The sequence below is a fragment of the Suncus etruscus genome, chromosome 3 (genome assembly GCF_024139225.1).
Source record: "Suncus etruscus isolate mSunEtr1 chromosome 3, mSunEtr1.pri.cur, whole genome shotgun sequence".
NCBI classification, from domain to species: Eukaryota; Metazoa; Chordata; class Mammalia; order Eulipotyphla; family Soricidae; genus Suncus; species Suncus etruscus.
Window position 1 is genome coordinate 112,064,173 of NC_064850.1, and position 19,629 is coordinate 112,083,801.

Sequence of the window (19,629 nt, forward strand, 5' to 3'; positions counted from 1 at the left end):
TTTCTGCACAAATTGTGCTCTTTTTACTGTAATGCCTAATGTGTTTCACTGGAGCTACTGACAAAGCCTTATTCTTTGTCTCCCCAAAATATAAAAGAGGTGAACGGAACAGTATTGCTCCCATAAGTCTGTGTCCTGGAGCGCCATCTGCTGGAAGCATTTGGAGACTCGATGTTTGTAAATTGGAAAGTTGGTACTTGATCGGCCGGCTTGGCTTATAACCACCTGGGATATATTTTTTAATGGGTCACAGATATCAAGATTCGGACATGTGTGTTGAGCCACACCAGCACTCTTTCCCCACCTGAGTCCATGTTTGGAGTTTTGTAATAAATATGTCTAAAGGAAAAGTTAAAAAATATATGCATTACAGCTTGTCACGAAATAAGCTTATTGATTGCCAGTAATTATTAGCATGCTGCATCTGGGTAAAATGGAATGCTCTGTTAGCTTTTGGTGTCTAAAAATCACCAGATTCCCAATAACAAGCAGTGCTTGAAGCTTCCAGACTTCACACCTGGGATATGTATGACTGTCAAGAACGTGATTTTTTTTTTCTTTTGGCATGTCTCCTAAGAGTGGACCTGGTACCTTACTATCAGCACACATCAGGGCTGCCCCATGTATTTCTTTTGCCTTGAGAAATTTGTTAAGCTGGTCCGAAACAATATGCTGACCATGTTCAAGTTCAGGTGACATTATAGCTCGGTCTGTGAAACTCTCCAGAAGGGGCAGGATGTTTAGTGCTCCGTGATGTAACGCAGGCCCACAAGCGCCAGCACAACAACTCTGTATTTACTGCTTGTAACTAATAGTAATGTGGTCAAAGGAATTATATTCATATGGCAAATGAATACGGCCCTAATGTGCACCATATGCAGAGTGGTGGGGTGATGTGCCAATATATCACATTTATTTACTTTGTTTAGGTGCAGAAAAAAATGACTATACCATTTGCCCTGTAGGCTGCAGCCATATAAATATGAGACTCGGAGACTAGGTGATTTATGTCCTCAGACTGAAATTGAGTATCTTCATATGTAGACTTTAATAGGGCCACACCAAAAGCAAAAAGGTATTTCATTAATATTTTGTGCTCAGGTAGGATATTTTACTTCAAACAAGTGCTGGAATCTGCCAGAGGTGGCCCATACTTCCTCCAGACAAGGGAGCATTGCTGGAAAAGCTTTCATAACATTCTGAGTATCTTCTTTTGTCGAGAGATCAGACATTCTCTCAAGTCTCTTTTTCCACTGTTAAACCTTAGAGCAAGTTATTCCTGCTCTAGGACTTAAGAGTCTTCACATCAGAGACGTATCTCAGTGGTCACGCATTTCTCTTGCAATTTTGAGGCAAATGTTCAGGAGTCAGTTGTCATTTTTTAAAGCACTGAGATTTAGAAAGGAATTCGTAATTGAGTTTCAGACATGCAGTGTTCCCCAATGATCTTAACACTAGTGTCAACTTCCTGCCACTAGTGTCCCCAGGATCCCTTCCCCTTACCTGCCATCTTTTTTTTTTCTTTCTCCGCACCCCACCCTACCCCACCCCATCCTCCTCCTCAGGCTCCCTTGCTCACTCTGACAGCAATGACCACACCTACCATCTTGATGTCACCTCTTTAAATTCAGTTGTTAAAATTTGGGTCTCATAAGTACAATGGGAACAAATTTTTAATAAAAATGTTTAGATGGAAAAATCTAGGCTATTGTGTGTGTGATATATCATAAAACTGAATATATTTAAATATGTTTAATTAAGGCTTCCTAGGCTTCCTAGACCAATTTCTTCCACTGACTGCTTTTTTTTCAAGAGCCATTTTGTTAGAGAAATTGTAGGGCAGCTGTGAATGCAGTATCTTGTGAGACTTCAGCTTCTCCTGAGATTTTATGAAGAAGCACATTTTAAAATGGAATTAAGTTCTTAAATGCCTTTGATGATTTGTTTTACAAAGTAACATGCTGTTTTTTTATTTGGGTTTTTTTGGGGGGGCACCCCAGTAGCACTCAGGGGTTACTTCTGGTTCTGGGCTCAGAAATGGCTCCTGCAGGCTTGGGGGACCATATGGGATTCCAGGAATCGAACCCAGGTCCATCCAGGACAGTCACAGGTAAATACCTTACCCTACCACAGTGCTATCACTCCAGCCCCAACCCTGTTTTTCTAAAGTAATTTTTTCCTCATTAAAATGGGTTTGGTCTTGGAACTGGAGTGGTAATACAGTGTAGGACATTTGCCTTGCATGCATTCACCTGGAAAGGACCCAGTTCGATCCCCAGCATCTCATATGGTCTTCTGAACCTGCCAGGAGTGATTTCTGGGCACAGAGCCAGGTGTAATCCCTGAGCACCTTTGGATGTAGCCCCAAAACCAATAAATAAATTAACCTTTAAAAATGGGTTTTGTCAGACCAGATTTTGAAGTATTTTTAGGCAGAAAAATAATATTTAGAAAGATTTCTGGGGCCAGAGAGATAGCATGGAGGTAGGGCATTTGCCTTACATGCAGAAGGACTGTGGTTAGAAAGATTTCTGCCTCTCTTGACTTAAAACTTTATAACTATTGAGGATTTTTATCTTTAAGTTAGCTTTTGTGATTGTATCTATCCTACTAAGATCAATTGGAATAAGGGAAATAAGGATATTTTTTAAATTTAGATATAATTGTCAAATTATAACTTGAGACTGGTTTCAAATGTAGAACATAATGGTTCTGTATATATTGTGAAATGATCATCTTAGACTAGACAATAAATGCCAACACAAAATTCCTTTTTCCTGTGATAAGAATCAAAAATTGGGGCCCGGAGAGATAGCACAGCGGTGTTTGCCTTGCAAGCAGCCGATCCAGGACCAAAGGTGGTTGGTTCGAATCCCGGTGTCCCATATGGTCCCCTGTGCCTGCCAGGAGCTATTTCTGAGCAGACAGCCAGGAGTAACCCCTGAGCACCGCCAGGGGTGGCCCAAAAACCAAAAACCAAAACAAAACAAAACAAAAATTGAACATCTTTCAATTATAAATTGCTACAATATTGTTCATCTTCAATCAACATACTGTACATTATATCTCCAGGCTTTATTTCTGCTAAAACTCTGTACCTTTTGATCATTTTTACCATGTAATAATCCCACCTCCACCTCTAGCAGCTGACAGCCTGTTCTCTGAGTCTTTGAGGTTGTTGGAGGACAGGGATGGTGGTTTTACAGGGTCAAACTTAGGTTTTCCAAGATAAGTGAGATCATAGAGTATTTTGTATTTCTCCCCTGGCTAACTTCACTCAGCATAGTGCCCTTAAGGCCCATGATTGTTGCTGAAAATAATATTCATGTATGAATAATCTTCTATATGTGAATACATACATATGTATGTATGTACCATTTCACGTGTCTATGCCTTGGCTATTGCAACAAACAATAGAATTCAAGGTATCTCGATATCTCTTCTAGTGAGTGTTTTTGCAGTCTTTGAGGAAACACCTGAAGTAAAGTTGCTGAATCACATGGTTATTCTAATTTAAAGTTTCTGAAGAGCCTTTATTGTTTCCATAGTAAGCACACCAATTTAGATTTCCATCAATGGTGTCTTTCCCTTTTCTTCCATGTCTTTAATATTCCTTTATTTTCTGGTAACAGCCCTCTGATAGGGATAAGGCAATACTGTAAATGTGCTCTGATTTCATTTACCTGGCGATGGGAAGACTGAGAGCTTTTCACCTACCCACTGTGTGTGTTCTTTGGAGAAAAGTCCATTCAAGTGCTCTGTTCACTTTTTTAATATTATCATTAAATTAATATTAAATTAATATTTTATTAAAATATTTTTGCAAATATTTTTCAGGACATTGTCTTTCCATTTGGTTGCTATTTTACTTTGCAATGCCAGAATTTTTGAGTGTGATGTTGCCCTAATTGTCTATATTTTTGTTTTAGTTGCTCTACTTCTGGCTTCAAATCTGGATTTTTTCTTTTAATATCTAAAGGTATGAAAACCTGTGTGTCTTTCTAGACTTTATTTGAGGGCCATACTTGGTGGTGCTCGACTTAATCCTGGCTCTGCACTCAATAATGACTCCTGACAAGGTTTGGGGAACCATATAGTATACCAGGGATCGAGTTGGTCCCTGATTGGTCCCATGCAAGGCAAGCACCCTGCCCACTGTGCTATCTCTCAGATCCCCTTTCTTGTCTGTCTTAAATAAAAGAACATTAAAACTGTTAAGGAGGAAAGGGGGAGATAGTACATGGATAAGGGTGTAGGCCTAGCATGCACCCAAATCATATTTAACATCTGGTACCACATGGCCCCACGGCATCTGGATGCCCCTAACCATTACTTGGCATGACCTGGTAGCTTCCCATACCACAGAGCCCATCAGTATTGCATTCTCAGGCCCTGTCAACAAGCAAAGGCTGTTGGCTGAGTATCACAGAGTCCCCCAGTCCCTCTGAGCACTCCTGGGAGACCCAAAAGATCAAAAATGAATGAAATACATTCATACAGGTTGGAGCAGTGGTGCAAGTGGTAGGGCATTTGCCTTGAATGCACTAACCTAGGATGGACCGTAGTTCGATCCCCCGGCATCCCTTATGGGCCCAAGACAGGAGCGATTTCTGAGCACGTAGCCAGGAGTAACCCCTGAGTATCACCAGGATGGCCCAAAAAAACAAAATAAAACTAAAAGTGAAGGGAATAAAATTTGCTATAAGGCCACTCTTCCATTAATTATTTTTGTGATGAGTATTTTGGATAAATAACAACATTTTTAACTAAAGTGAGTATTTGGAATAATCATAGTCAATGTTGAACCTCAGAAATATATATATAGAGAGAGAGAATTTCATTTCATTAGCATTTACATTATTTTTTCAGAGTCAGAATTTTATCATGCTTATGTTGCTAAATATCTATATGCAGTTACTACCACTAACAGTGAGTTAAAACCAAAAATATCCCCTCTTGGGGCCGGGCGGTGGCGCTAAAGGTAAGGTGCCTGCCTTGCCTGCGCTAACCGTGGACGGACCGCGGTTCGATCCCCCGGTGTCCCATATGGTCCCCCAAGCCAGGAGCAACTTCTGAGCACATAGCCAGGAGTAACCCCTGAGCGTTACTGGGTGTGGCCCAAAAAACAAAAAAAAAAAAAAAAAATATATCCCCTCTGAGGAAACCAAGCAAGAAAACCTTGAGTGTTGGAATAACAAGACATTGGTTAAGTTTCCCAAGTAAAGCAGTGGTCAGCCATTAATCTATTGCAAAACTGATCTGTACAGGGAAAGGGAAGCTCTTTGTATGTAGAGGTATTAAAGTTTACCAAGTTACTTGTATAACATGGTATCTTTTAAGTATCTTTGGAATATCAGACTTGAAAATGTCTGGCCATAGTTACTGAGAGTGAAATTTGGATGCAGTTTTTAATTTTCTTCCCAATTTACTCAATTATCTGAATTATTTTAATGAGCAGATAATTCATTTGAAAATTAGAACAATAAAAAGTGTAGCTTGTATAATGTACCATCACTTCTACTGTAGGCTTTTAGATAACAGTAGTTGCATCAAAATGTACAGGGATGATCAAGGAAATCTGGAAAGCCTTAAAAAAAGAGAGAACTTGAAGAAACAAAGGTCATTTAAATCATTTCTTCTTTTTGTTTTGCTTGGGGGCCACACCTCATGACACTCAGTGGTTACTCCTGGCTCTGTGCTCAGAAATTGCTCCTGGCAGGTTTGGGGGACCATATGGGATACTGGGATTGAACCTGGGTCCCTCCCAGGTCTACCACAACAAAGCAAATGCCCTACCACTACACTATTGCTTCGGGCCCCATTTAAATCATTTCTAATTGACCCTTTGCAGCATAAGATAATATACTTTTGCTGAAAGGAGTGTCTCCCTCAGAGAGTGAAAATGTGTAGTCTGCACTTACTGCTACTGTTCCAACTAGGATTCTTCTTCTTCTCCCTCAAAGGGCACTTACTAAAACCCAACTGCAAACATGTTTGTAATCATGGTGCTTAAATAAAAATATTTAAAAAACAAAAAATAAAACCAAAGGGCACTTACTGTCAGGCATCATTCAGATTACTTTACCAAGCGACTCACTATTAAATCCCAATCCCCATAGCTGTCCTGTGTGGTCACTGTTGTTACTATCTTTCATGGAGATTATGAATAGACCTTGAAAATTGAAGATGTTGCTTAGAATGAGATGACTGAGCCATATCCCCGCCTGCAGAGGCACTGTTCTTAATCACCAGATTATCGAATTTTTAACTTGATTTTTTTGCACCACCAGCTGTAATTTGATACAAACTAATAAAATCCTCAGTATTTTTGAGGTCAATATAGATAAAATCATTGTATTGAGTTACAATACGTATTGTACGTATTGTCGTACTGAGTTCTTATGACAGCATATTCATGATAAGATTTGGTGCTTTTTTAAAATTATGACTCATTTTTTTTGTTTTGCTTTGTTTTGGGGTCACACCCAGTAGCGCTCAGGGGTTACTCCTGGCTCTATGCTCAGAAATCTCTCCTGACAGGCTCGGGATTACCATATAGGATGCTGGGATTCGAACCACCGTCCTTCTGCATGCAAGGCAAATGCACTACCTCTCCGGCCCCCAAATTATGACTCATTTTAAGGAGTATTTTTTTTTTTTGTTTTTGGGCCACACCCGGTGTTGCTCAGGGGTTACTCCTGGCTGTCTGCTCAGAAATAGCTCCTGGCAGGCACGGGGGACCATATGGGACACCGAGATTCGAACCAACCACCTTTCGTCCTCGATCGGCTGCTTGCAAGGCAAACACCACCGTGCTATCTCTCCAGGCCCTAAGGAGTATTTTTTAAGCATACAACTAAAGGTGTGGACATATGACATATATATCATTAAGAGAGGAGGTGCGGATGGTTATAAACAAAGGATTTATCATGGGCTTTTATAGCATCATTGCCTTGCATTAATAAATCTAGTCTTATTTATGAGCAGAAGCTATAAATATGCTATCTGCATTTAGGGCACTGCACCCTAAATGCAGCACTGGCTTGAGGCCTATGACTACATGTTCAACTAGAATAGCATTTCGTGGTACCAGGGAGTGAACCCAGGTCTCATACAGGCAGTCTACTTTACCACTGAGCCCCAGCTCTTAAATAAATTTTATTTTCCCTTAGGAAAGGAAAAGAGGGCACAAAAATGGAAGCAATGCCTTGTTTCTCCAGTTCATCACTTATAATAATACTCAATATTATTAAGTGAATGAAGGAGAGAAGAATGAGTGGGAAAACAAATGGGGAATGTTAACTTCTGGCTCATGAGTCATCTAACTTAGCATCACTTGAAAAAACTAAGTCAGTAGCTGTAACACTAAGACAGAGATTGATCAAGCAGAAATTAGGGCTCTTCTTGCCTTGCACATTGCCAGTCTGAATCCTTAGATCCCCTAAATCCCAAGCCCATCAGGAATGATCCCTGAGTTCAGAGTCAGGATCCCTGAGCTCAGAGCCAGGATTGATCTCCAAGCTCAAAGCCAGGAATGATCCCAAGCTCAGAGGCAGGAGTCAACCCTTAGTTCAGAGCCAGGGGTGATCCTTAAGAACAGAGCACCAGGGGTAAGCCTTGAGCATGACTGGATATGGCCCAACCCCATCCTTGGACCCAAAAAAAAAACTGATGAAGGATTTTTCCTGCTCTGTTGGTTCTTTGTCCCCAAATGTCCAGGAGGAGAGCAGTGGCTTTGAGGGTAATATGTCATCTTCGAGCTGAGTCCCCTTCTAGCCAGATGTCAACTCTGAGCTGACTCAGAGTTGGGGAGCAGGTGTCAGCAAGTGCTGCAAAAAGAATAAGTTATGGGCTTCCTTATTTTGTTTCCAGCTCCACCAGAAATCTGCACGGTTAAGTAGGGCTTAGCTCTCTTTTCTGTGGGATGTCACTGCTGGGGCTCGCTTAGGATCCAGGATGATGGTGACCTTGTGATGTATGGCGGGAAATAAAGATCTGGGAACTGCTGAGGAAGCCGCTCTTCAGCTGCTCCCTTCACCTTGGTCCTTTCTTCCCAGCACTTTTATTAGTTTTCCAAATAAACAACAGTTTTGGCCTGTTGTATTTAAATCCCATATCCTATAGTTCTATTTTTATAATAAAAATTTAATATTGGAAATCTTGACTTATTAAAACTTACACAACTCCAACAGATACTAATTTTAAAAGTTTTTTGATAAGAATTTTAAAATGCTAGATACATACCACAGAGCAAAAGAAGAGTGATTGCAAGACTAGAAACAGCTTTTTTGTTCTGGGAGCCACAGCTAACAATGCTCAGGGGTCACTCCTGGTGTGCTTGGGGGCCCATAAAGGATGCCAGAGATGGAATCCTAGTTGGCACATGCAAGGCAAGTGTCCTGCCCACTGCAATATAGCTCCAACCCTGGAAACAGCTTTTCTTAGTGCAAGTATCTCTCTGTCTTGGGTGAATTGTCAGAGATCATTCATGAATGTTTACTAGAAGGGGCAAAAGTTACCATAGTACCATCTTTGTACGGGCAATCTCATGCTTGTGAAACCCATTACCTCAGCAAGTTCAGTCACCCTGAGTCTACCGTTATGCTTTTGATTTCTTGTTGTTCCCTTCACCCCCACCCCCGTTTCTATTTGGCTTCCTGGGTTTGGGAACGTTTGCCAAACTTTAAAATCCTGAGTCCTAGCACTGAGCATTCTCAACTTAAAGATCAGACTTTAAGTAGGAAAAGGAAAAAACAGCAGTGTGTGCCTTCAGTTTGTAGAGGGATATATATATATATATATATATATATATATATATATGTTTTTCAGTATATATACTGAAAAACAGAATATTGCAAGTACATTATTCGCAAGAGCTTATACATATAAAATTCTTATTAGTTTGCCCTAAAAATATGTTAGCCTAGTATCTGGGATTAATCAGTGAGGCTTCCTCAATGCTAAAATTATAGTCAAAGAAAATTATCATAATTTTAATTCACATTAAGGAAGAACTATAGTCGACAACAATCTCTTCTCTTTGTCCCTGACATCACTGAGAAAATATTCTTCAATCTACAAGACAAAAAACTCACATTGGCATGCCAAAGTGCAGAGATCTTGGACTTGGCCACCATCCTGCTGCTGCATTTTACTGGAACACCACACTTGGGTCACTTTTTGTTAGCAGGGGTCACACCCGGCAGTGCTCAGGGGTTATCCTTGGCTCTGCATTCAGAAATCGCTCTTGGCGGGCCGAGGGGACCATATAGAACATGGAAAATCCAACTCAGGTTAGCCGAGTGTAAGGCAAATAAATGCCCTCCAAGCTGTACTGTCATGCTGGCTCCTATACTTAGGTCACTTTTGATCAGTTTGCCTTCAGATCTTCATTTCTACCCAAAAATTCTGGAACAATTCAAGTTAAAATTAACATATCAGACTCTCACCTCCAAGAAATGGTGGTTTATGAAAACACTGAAAGGATCTGTTTAGCTATTATAATTCCTGCTGCACAAAGTTGCTGTATCTGGGGGTGGAGATGTGGAAGACTGAGGGAGACCATGATTCCCTGTCTGGCACCAAAAATTGCTGATCTTGGGATTTATCGCCAATCCTAGCCTGTGCACGGTCTCTTCAGAGACTGAGGAGCATCTTCAGATGAAGCAGGGCCTATGCAATGGAAACTTCAAGACATGGCATAGCCCTAAATTTGTGGCTAAGTATATCTAGCAGAAAATGCAGTCAGTGCTATTTAGTTTATGTCATTCCTTCCTTCAGAAATTTCCAGATTTGTACACTTTATTGTGATGATCCTGGGGGTGACCTTCAGCACTGTGGGGTGCTTAGGGTCGAACTCAGGACCTCACATGCAAGGCACCTGCTCTACCACCAAGCAGTATCCACAGCCTCAAGTATAGTTTCTGTTCTACGGGGTGCTTTTGGACAGTAGCATCTATTTACCCTAGGACAGCAGGTCTTAGCTGCATTTTTCCGGCTGCCAGGACTCTTTTTGGCGCTTTTTGGCGCTTTCAAGGAGGAGCTGGGACTCGGATGACACACACCATTCTTTCCTCATGGTCCCAATGCTGGGAGACCTGCTTTCTGAGATTCACCCATCATACTAAAGAACCGGTCCCAACCTAGGAAGTCTAAGATGTTAATGGACCTACATTCTCTGCCCCCGTTTGTCCTGTTTTTGTACATTTGCCCCAAGACTTTCACAGTGAAGGGACTGTTTTGTCTGAAAACTGTATTCTTGGGCTGAGTATAGAGTTAGGCTCCTCCTGTGGTGTGACACTAATCCAGCCACCAGTCGACCCCATTCTGTCTCCCTGCTCTCCCTGCTGTGCATACCTATGAAATATCTGGTATTCCTCCTCTCTTCTTTCCACACTTTATCTTTCTTTTTTTCTTTATTTCTTTATAACCATAGACTAAGTAGTGATATATTTTTATATTTATTTATTTACTTATTTGGGGACTAACAGGCCATACCCGGTGGTGCTCAGGGGTTACTCCTGGCTCTGTGCTCAGGAATTACTCCTGGTGGGCTTGAGGGTTCATATGGGGTGCCAGGGATCGAACCTAGGTCAACCACATGCAAGGCAAACACCCTACCTGCTGTACTATTGTGCCAGCCCCACTTCTTTCTCTTAATTTCAGTTGTCAGCACAATTTTATGTTAGATTTGATCCCACTCCCACACTGTTCTTTGAATGACCCATAGAAAAATATACTCTAGGGGTTTATGTATGACAAAAGTCTAGAAGCTCTTTAAGAGAGGTCCTGCCTTGAAGCACTGGGAATCCTAGCTCAGACCATGGTCATCACCCTGTGGCTCTCAGACCTGAGGGCTTTGTGCCGGTGGGGGGCAGACAAGATACCTGGCTGGTTTTCTTTGAAATAAAAATTACACCAAAGAGCTTTACCTGCAAATCAACCATAAATCATCTGATTCAGGGGCTCATATTATTTATATTAAATGCTTCACCTTGTAAGATCAATAGATATTGATCTTTACTGTTTTTTCTTTTTTTGAGGGGCCACAACCAGCTATGCTCAGGAGTTACTCCTGGTTCTGCACTCAGAAATCACTCCTAGCTGGCTTAGGGGACCTTTTGGGATGCTGGGGATCAAACCTGGGTCGGCTGCATCCAAGGCAAACACCCTCCTCACTGTGTTATTGCTCTGGCCCTGTCTTTACTGTTTTCAATTCAGGTTTGCTTAATGCAAAGATCACAAACTTAGGAACATGTGGTTTTCAAACCATAGGATTTAGTGTGGGTCTAGTCCTTAGACAGAATTTTAGCGTGATCCTGTTGGGGTTCAGGAATTAAACTGCGCAGAAACCCTCGTGTCCTCTGAGCGGCTTGTACCCTTGGATTAAGGCTTTGGGGGCTCCTCCTGAGGTGTGTGCAGGGAAGTTGCTGGCATCGCGGCATGTTGGAACATGGGGTAGTGATTCCATCTGAGTCAAGGTGACGCCTCATTTATTCTTTCTCTCTTTTGCTCCTCAAGGCGAGACCACGACTCCCCGGGCCATTTTAACAGGTCATGACTACGAGATCACCTGTGCGGCCGTCTGTGCAGAACTGGGCCTGGTGCTGAGCGGCTCTAAAGGTGACTGGCCTCCCCCACTGCTCTTCAGACTCCCATCCCACCTCTGCCCCTTCCTCCTGCTGACAGCAGCCACATCCCCATCCAGGGCCCTTCCACTGAGGTGCAGGGCTCAGCTCCTCATGCCACAGGCATGTTTTCTGTCCCAGTGCCTGCATGAGGCTCCAGCCTGGCCTTCATAGGGTAGTTCTGCTTGGCACTTTCCTCCAAAGAGTGAGGCCAGAGCTACGAACATATTTTATATTTGTTTGTTCCTCAGGCCTACACCCAGGAATCAGAATGGTGCTGAGAATGGACCCGAGTGGGGCTTATATTGATTAGCCTGTCTTTAGTCTGTCTGTCCATCCCTGCCCTAAGCCTAAGTCTGAACACTCATAAGTGCTGTCATTTGAGGTCACTTAGAATCTAGATGAGTCACTTCATGCATCTTGATACTTGGGCTACCTCACAAAACTTACTATATGCTTCAGGGTGGCAGAGACAGAGCAGCGGGGGAATGCTGCTTGTCTGGCATGCAGCTTTGCCCTGCAAAGGGTAAATCCAACACCCCCAGGATAGACCCCTGAGAACTGGGTGTGACCCCCAAAATAAAATAAAATCAGGAAATAAAATTAGCTGTTGGAAACACTGAATTGCTACTAGTGATAGCAAGAAGCTGAGGGTTGCTGAACTCTCCCGACTCAATATTCCCACACATTCCCAGACCCGATGTGATAAGGCCCCAGCCTCTGTCAGATGACAGGCTACTGTCATGTGCCTGGGGCTGATCCCAGTCTGTTCCATAGTCTGTCCCATAGTGATGTGTGGGCTACAGCTGCTAGCAGGTGTGTCCAGGTCCCTGTGATAACTGCAGGGACTGAGTATAGAGCCTGATGCTAGCCAGAGAGAATAGATGTCCTTGCTGTGGAGCCCAGTGGTGAGTCTGGCTTGGTGGGAAGCAGCAGCCCTGGGAATTCAGAGTGGAGGTGAGAGTGCCAGGTCTCTGCTTCCCAGCCTGCCATCCTGCTCTCAGGGCATCACCAGTGACTCCTCTCCTCCAGCTCATCCCACAGCAGCAGGGCCAGAGTAGGGGTGCAAGGAGAAGCCGGAGGAAGGACCAGCCCAGTATTCTCACTCTTGAGGTATATGGGTCTAGAATGGGGTCCTGTTGCTTTGGGACTACAGAGGAATGAACTTGGTCATTTAGGAGCCTGCTCAAAGCCTAATTGGGCCATGGGTCTGATCTGGGTTGGCGGATGCTCTATGAAGTGGCTCAAGAACTTTCAGCTTATTCTTTCTTAATTTCTCCAGTTCTTGCCGTCTCTCGGCACATCAAATTTCACAGAGCAGTTTCCCATCTATATTTCTTCTCTCCTGGGCAAACAGAGTCACCTCTGCAGACTCCCTCAGAACAGACGATAGTCTCATCTGACTGTCCGGCGTGTTCTGGAAGCCAGTCCCTGCTATGCTCTGGGTTTGGACCCCAAGGAACAACCACAATCGCTTACAGGATGGTGTTGCTTTGTGTCTCCTGCAGAGGGACCATGTCTCATCCATTCCATGAATGGCGACTTGCTGAGGACCCTGGATGCCCCAGAAAACTGCCTGAAGCCAAGACTCATCCAGGCTTCAAGAGAAGGCCATTGTGTTGTCTTCTATGAGAGCGGCTGCTTCTGTGCCTTTAGTGTCAATGGGAAGCTGCAGGCCACCGTGGACACTGATGATAACATCAGGGTAAGAGTACCCAGGGTGAGAGGGGACAGGAGGTGAACAGAGAGAGGAGGTCCAAGAGTGCTCTCACAAGGCTTAGCCCCCACCTCTGTGCCCCTTAGAGCTTCCCCTCAGCCCTCTGACCCTCAAATAGCTCGGTGGTGAGGTAGGGGCTAATAGGGCGTCATCTCTGCCTGGGTCACAAGAGCATCGTGTGGCCTCACGGGACCTGGATGTTCACAGGGGATATGACTTTGTCCCTTTGACTTGTGAGAGATAGTGACACTTGTGTGTCTGGCCTCACGACCAGTGACTGGCTCTGTGGGGTTGGTGGCTGGACAAGCAAGGCCTATGCTGTGCCAGGACTGAATCTCCTTTATTTTCCTTTATTTTTGTCTTTCTGTTTGGGGGCCACACCCAGAGATGTGCAGGGCTTACTCCTGGCTCTGCAATCAGAAGTCACTCCTGACCATGTTTGGGTACCATGTGGAATGCTGGGCTGGCCACATGCAAGACAAAAGAGCTCTACTTGCTGGTCTACCACTCTCTACTTTCCTGAGGGGCCTCTAAGGCAGTGCCCAGAGGACCCTGGGGGCACTCCCAGCAATACTTGGCCACTTGGGCTCGGGTTCGAGGATACAGAGCTATAGGTGGCTGGCAGTGCCAGGTGATGCTGGGGTTCAAACTCAGGTTCCCTGATCCGAGTCTCATATTTTCAAGGTGTTTTTGGACTGTCAAACTCAGGACAGGTCAAAATGTTGATAGGTAAAATGGAGCTGTGGAGTCACCTCATTTTTGGTGCTGGGGGACAGAGAGGGCTGTCCTGTGGTACAGTGAGGGCACATCAGAGGGCACACACACAGTCTCTGACCAGTGAACAAAGCTTCCGGCCAGCTTGGACATCTGACTTATTGCCTCGTCCTCTCCCAGCTGGTTTCCTAGCTCTGGGATCAGCAGGATCAGCCCCTCTCTGAATAAACGCTGGGGTTGGGAAGCAGCCAGGCACGGGGCCCTAAAAATAGATTCCGTTGATGGGATTAAGGGCGCCTGCTGCCCTGCTGGTCTGCCAGGGCCCTCAGGCTGGTTTCAAGAGTGCCTTTCTTCTCTCCTTTTCTGTCCCCACCAGACATGCCCAGTTTTTATTTTTCCCTTCCTCCCCATAATACTTCTTTTAAACCAAGTACACATCAGAGGGTTTTGCTTTCCTCCTTTTCTTTACAATAATAATGTTGATAATCTGTCACTTTGAGTTGCTATTATACTGTCAGCTGCACTAATAAATCTGTGAAATAATTTGAAATCCCCTGTCGGCCGCAACCATTTCGGTGGCGTTTCACTTAGCAGCCTATGCTGGGCGGCCAGTCCTGTGGTGTCCCCTCCCTCCTGCCCTGGAGCCATTGTTCTTTCCCTCGGTAATATTTCCCACTGGCTTTTAGGCTTAAACAACCCAACGCCTTTCCCCCAGCACTCCTGCACTTTATCATCCTAACCTGCAAGTGGCAAGAGCATGATGAAGGCAGGCCCATGACACTGAGCCCTGCCCAAGGCTGCAGCAGCCCTTGGCCTGGGGAAGGTCACCCATAACTCCCCAGAAGGGGAGGAACACAGAGAGCTAATGGCCCTGCCCCTCCTGCAGGCTGGCAGCAAAGCCAGATTGTTGGGTGACTGTATGGGTCACAATAGCTCAGGACATCAACCAGGCAGCCTTTAGCTGGCACCTAACGAGGACCTTCAGTCGGCAGTTTACCCCAAACAAAGGACAGTGCCCTCTTGTCCACCAGAACTCCTTTTCTTTGCCCAAGGAGGCTGAGTTTGGGATGTGGTGGTCCCCACCTCACCTGATCCCATCATGTTGTTACAGGCACACAGGGTTCCAGAGGAAGTGAAACTTGTCTCTGGGGTGCTCTGATCAGATGGGGAATTGAGGAGTCTTGTAGAAGAACTGTGAGATTAATGGTTTGGGGTACACAAAATACCGCTCAGGAAATGTGCCACCCAACTCTGGGCACTGGAGGAATTTGACAAGCTCTGCAGAAGCGCCAGCAAAGTGTTTTTCCCCTGGGCAAGCACCTGGCTTATTAAAATATTTTGCAAGCAGACAAACGCAGAGTTCTGCAAGTGCAGGTTTTATGTAGTTCCAAACACTATTAGGCTTAGAGAGTCATTACTAGAACAAAGAATTAAAGATTAATGGTTTTAATTTGTTCTAATATAGCATTTATCTAATAAAAAGCCCCATGTATAAAGCTCAAGTGAACCACAATATCAGGTTAATGGATTTTCATCAGCTGAATTTTACAAGTGTAGCAAATGAGTGTTTGTCCCACTTCCCTTGCTAGCCAGGTACTCCTTGGAGTGTCACTGTGAAGTGAATGGGATTTAGGGCAGTTGATTTTTGTCCTAGACTGAAAAAAATTCTATATATATTTGGTTAATATCTAGAGAATGGTTTTTACATATTACCATCTTCCACACTTGGTTTTGGCTCATTTGGGGGAGTTTTGGTCCACAACAGCTGGGTTCATGGGATCATATGTGTTGCCAGGGACTAAACTTAGGTTGTCCCAAGAATGGCAGATAGATGCCTTATGCCCTGGACTATCTCTGCAGTCCTGGGTTTTTAATCCATAATTCTATTACATGTTCTTGAGTATAAGCTATGTTTAAGACAGTCAAAAGTTGCCATCTACCTAAGTGTAAATTAGTAAACTAGGAAATTGTCCTTCCTTTTCTCTGCAAACATTTTGAAAACAAAATAAAATTATCGAAGGCACAGTATTGTAAATAGTACACAGCAGTGTCAGTAGATGTTTCCCTGCAGACTTTCAGCACCACCGTCCTTCCCACTCTCCTGATGGATGAGCTCTTGGAATGGAGAGGGACCAGCAATATTAGGACTCAACATACTTTTTTCACACAGGGACAAATAGTAAATGTCTCTAGCTTTTTGGCACTCTACTCTGTTGCAATGACTTGTGAAAGGAGCCACATGTAAGCAGGTGTGTCTTTGGTCCCAGTGACCTTTACTGACTTGCATTGGAATTTGACCTTCATTCAATTCTCTTGTCTTGATGTCACCTTTTGGGCATGTTTTCTGCCGAGAAAACATGCAAATTATGTGAAATTAGAGAACAGTCCATTTTTACAGGTACAGTGTCTGTACTTCCTGCTCAGCAGTGACAGGGAGTTGGGGACTCCTCTCATTAGAGTGGCAGTTGTTGACAGGAACCTGGGACAGACAGCCCAGCACAGGGCAGCAACTCCAGAAACAGCAGCTCTACAGAAATGTGCAGGGGTGCCCACTTTATCTGAGATTTGAAAGATGACCCAAGCCTTGGATCCCCTAGAAGCTCCTTGGACCCTCCATCGCCCCTGTGGGTTCATTTGGAGGACTGGGTCGGGGCTCACCGCATGTTGCTCTCTCCTAGGCTATGCAGTTGAGCCGTGATGGGCAGTACCTGCTCACCGGAGGAGACCACGGGGTGGTCGTGGTCTGGCGGGTGGCAGACCTCAAGCAGCTCTTCACCTACCCGGGATGTGATGCTGGCATCCGGGCCATGGCCCTGTCCTACGACCAGAGGTAACAGCAGAATTAAGAACAGGGGGTGGGGTGGGGGTTACTGATATGATTAGGGGCAAGAGTCAGCTGTGCACTCAGAAAAGCCAGCAAAAGCCTGATTTTCTTGCTTATATTGTCACATTTTAACAAAGCCTGAGTTTTCCAGGAAGAGACGGCTAAGTAACAGTGGCTCCAAACACACTGACTTAAACCTTTTCTCTGCCTCTGAAGTGATAAATTGAGGGAAATGATTTTTATCTGGCAGCTTATTTTTTGTAATTCCAATTTCTTTTATTGTGGTAATATACACATAAAATTTACATTTAAACCATTCTTTGGGGAACAGCAGTCACCACTGTCCCTTTCCATACTTTTCCATCATCCCAAGTTTAACCCCCTAAACTCTTCCCATCACTCCAGCTCTCCTCTGTTCTGTTCGAGTTCTCTTGTAGCTAATTCTTTAAAGTGGATATAATATTGGTGGTCCTTTGGAGTCTGAGTTCTTCTGTTGGGTATGTGCAGGTGATTTCAGGGTTTACTGCTGTAGTCATGGCTAGTAAATATTCCTCTGGGATATGCTTTAAGAAAACACAATAGACAGCACATACCACTGTGGTTCCAGTAGCTGCTACCATCTGGATTTGTGCTACTTTTATTCTATTTCTACAATGAAAAAATGACCTAATGATATATTTTTCAGTGTGTTCTCCCTAATGATATATTATGGACTTTTGTGTCTTTTTGTTGTTTGGGGGCCACAACCAGCAGTGCTCAGGGCTCAGTGCTCAGGCTGTGCATTCAGAAATTGCTCCTGGCAGGCTCGGGAGATCATATGGGTGCCAGGGATCGAACCAGGTTGGTCCCTGATCAGCTGCATGCAAGGCAAACACCCTACCCACTGTGCTATTGCTCCAGTCCCATTTTTCTTTTTGTTGATACAAAAATTTGCATATGTTGAAGAACTATCCTTGCATCCCAGCTGAAATGAGTTTACTTGATCATGGTATTTGATCCTTTGACTTATTAATGGTTGAGGTTTCTGTTTAAGGATATTCAGGGATATTGATCTTCTTCTTTTTTTTTTTTTTTTTTTTGGTTTTTAGTTTTTGGGTCACAACTGGCGGTGCTCAGGGTTACTCCTGGCTGTCTGCTCAGAAATAGCTCCTGGCAGGCACGGGGGACCATATGGGACACCGGGATTCGAACCAACCACCTTTGGTCCTGGATCGGCTGCTTGCAAGGCAAATGCCGCTGTGCTATCTCTCTGGGCCCTAGTAACATCTTTCTGGTTTTAGTGTTAGGGGTTATGTTGGCCCCATAGAAATTGTTAGGAAGAATTCCTGTTTCCTGTTTCTTTCATTTCCTGCAAGAGTGTGAGGATAGGATGTAGGTCCTCTTTGATGTTTGGTAGAATTTACTAGTAAGTAGGCCCTGTCTGGCCCTGGATGTTGTTCAGGGGAAGTTTTTCTATTACTGCTTCAATTCCTTTTCTCTGGATTCAGTCTCCTGCGGGTGTGTGAATACTAACACTGTATTCGTAGGCAGAATTAGTATTGGGTGAATGTTTCTGCTGGAAACCAGACAGGACTCTTATAAGTCAGTTTTTGGAACAGAATTTTGCCTGAAGACATATTCCTCCTAGTTGGCTATGTTGACTCTCTTTTCTTTTTTTCAAAAAGCCAACTCTAGGCACTTCTCAACCTGAAGCCATACAGCCCCCTCAGGCTCCCAGGGTATTCCTAGGAGGCCAGTCAGAGAAAGTTCCAGAAACATTGGTCTGGCATTTATCACCTTTTCAGTATTTCCTTTCTTCAATTCACTTTGGGTTTTGTTTGCTTTTGCGGTTCTTTAAATAGAGAATTAGGTTACTGAGCGCTTCCTCTCTTAACATGTTTCAGGTATATATTCCTCTAGTTATTGCTTGATACTTCAGTAATCTTTAGGATACTGGTATTTCTGTTTGCATTTGTCTCAGTATTTTTAATCTCACTTAAGATTAAAATCTTTTAACTGTTTAATTTGGACACATTAGAAAATTTTCTTACTGATTTCTAGTTTAGTTCCAAAGGGATCAGAAAAGATGCCTTTTAACATTTCAATCTTAAAACTTTTAAAAACTTGTTATGCGGCTTTACATGTCGTTTAGATTGGCAAATGTTTCATTGTGCAGTGGGAGGGGGTCTACTTTGCTACTGCTGGTTCTCTGTGCAGGGCCCAATTGAAGTTTATTATGTTCACGCCTTTGCTTTCTATTTCTGATTTTTCTGTACATCACTGAAAAGTAGGGCAAGTTACTGTGTAGGACTATTTCTCCTTCCAGTCTGTCTACATTGGCCCTATAGTTCAGGAGCTCTGAAGTTTAGTGCATATGCTTGTAACTTGATGAATTGCTCTTTTATCAATAGAAACAGATGTTAATTTAAATTGACCTATCTAATTCCAGTGTAGCTACCCAGATTTCTTAATTACTATCTCTTTCACTTCCTTGACTTTTAGCTTGTTTCTCTCTTTACGTCTAAAGTGAATCTCTTCTAGACAACATAACATGTAGTTTGATCATGTTTTTTTGTTTGTTTGTCTTTGTCCTTTCTGCTAGTCACTGTCTTCAATTGAAGAGTTAAATTCTTTTAAATTGGTGACACTCTTCCTATTCTATGCATTTCCTGCATCTGGTATTTTTTGTTCATTTTTGTTTGGGGTTACTCCTTAAGGCTCTGCACTTAAGGGCCACTCCTGGTAGGATTTGGGGGACCATCTGGGGT

General features: G+C 43.5%; 1 protein-coding gene across 2 annotated transcripts in view; it reads left to right on the forward strand.

The window, feature by feature from the left end:
• Positions 1–19,629, forward strand: part of LRBA (LPS responsive beige-like anchor protein) — a 662,022-nt gene that overhangs the window by 640,244 nt on the left and 2,149 nt on the right. For both annotated transcript variants that reach the window (XM_049770186.1, XM_049770185.1), the window contains exons 53-55: positions 11,521–11,622; positions 13,136–13,332; positions 16,737–16,888. In XM_049770186.1, coding sequence (XP_049626143.1) covers positions 11,521–11,622; positions 13,136–13,332; positions 16,737–16,888 — 451 coding nt within the window. The remainder of the gene's footprint in view (positions 1–11,520; positions 11,623–13,135; positions 13,333–16,736; positions 16,889–19,629) is intronic.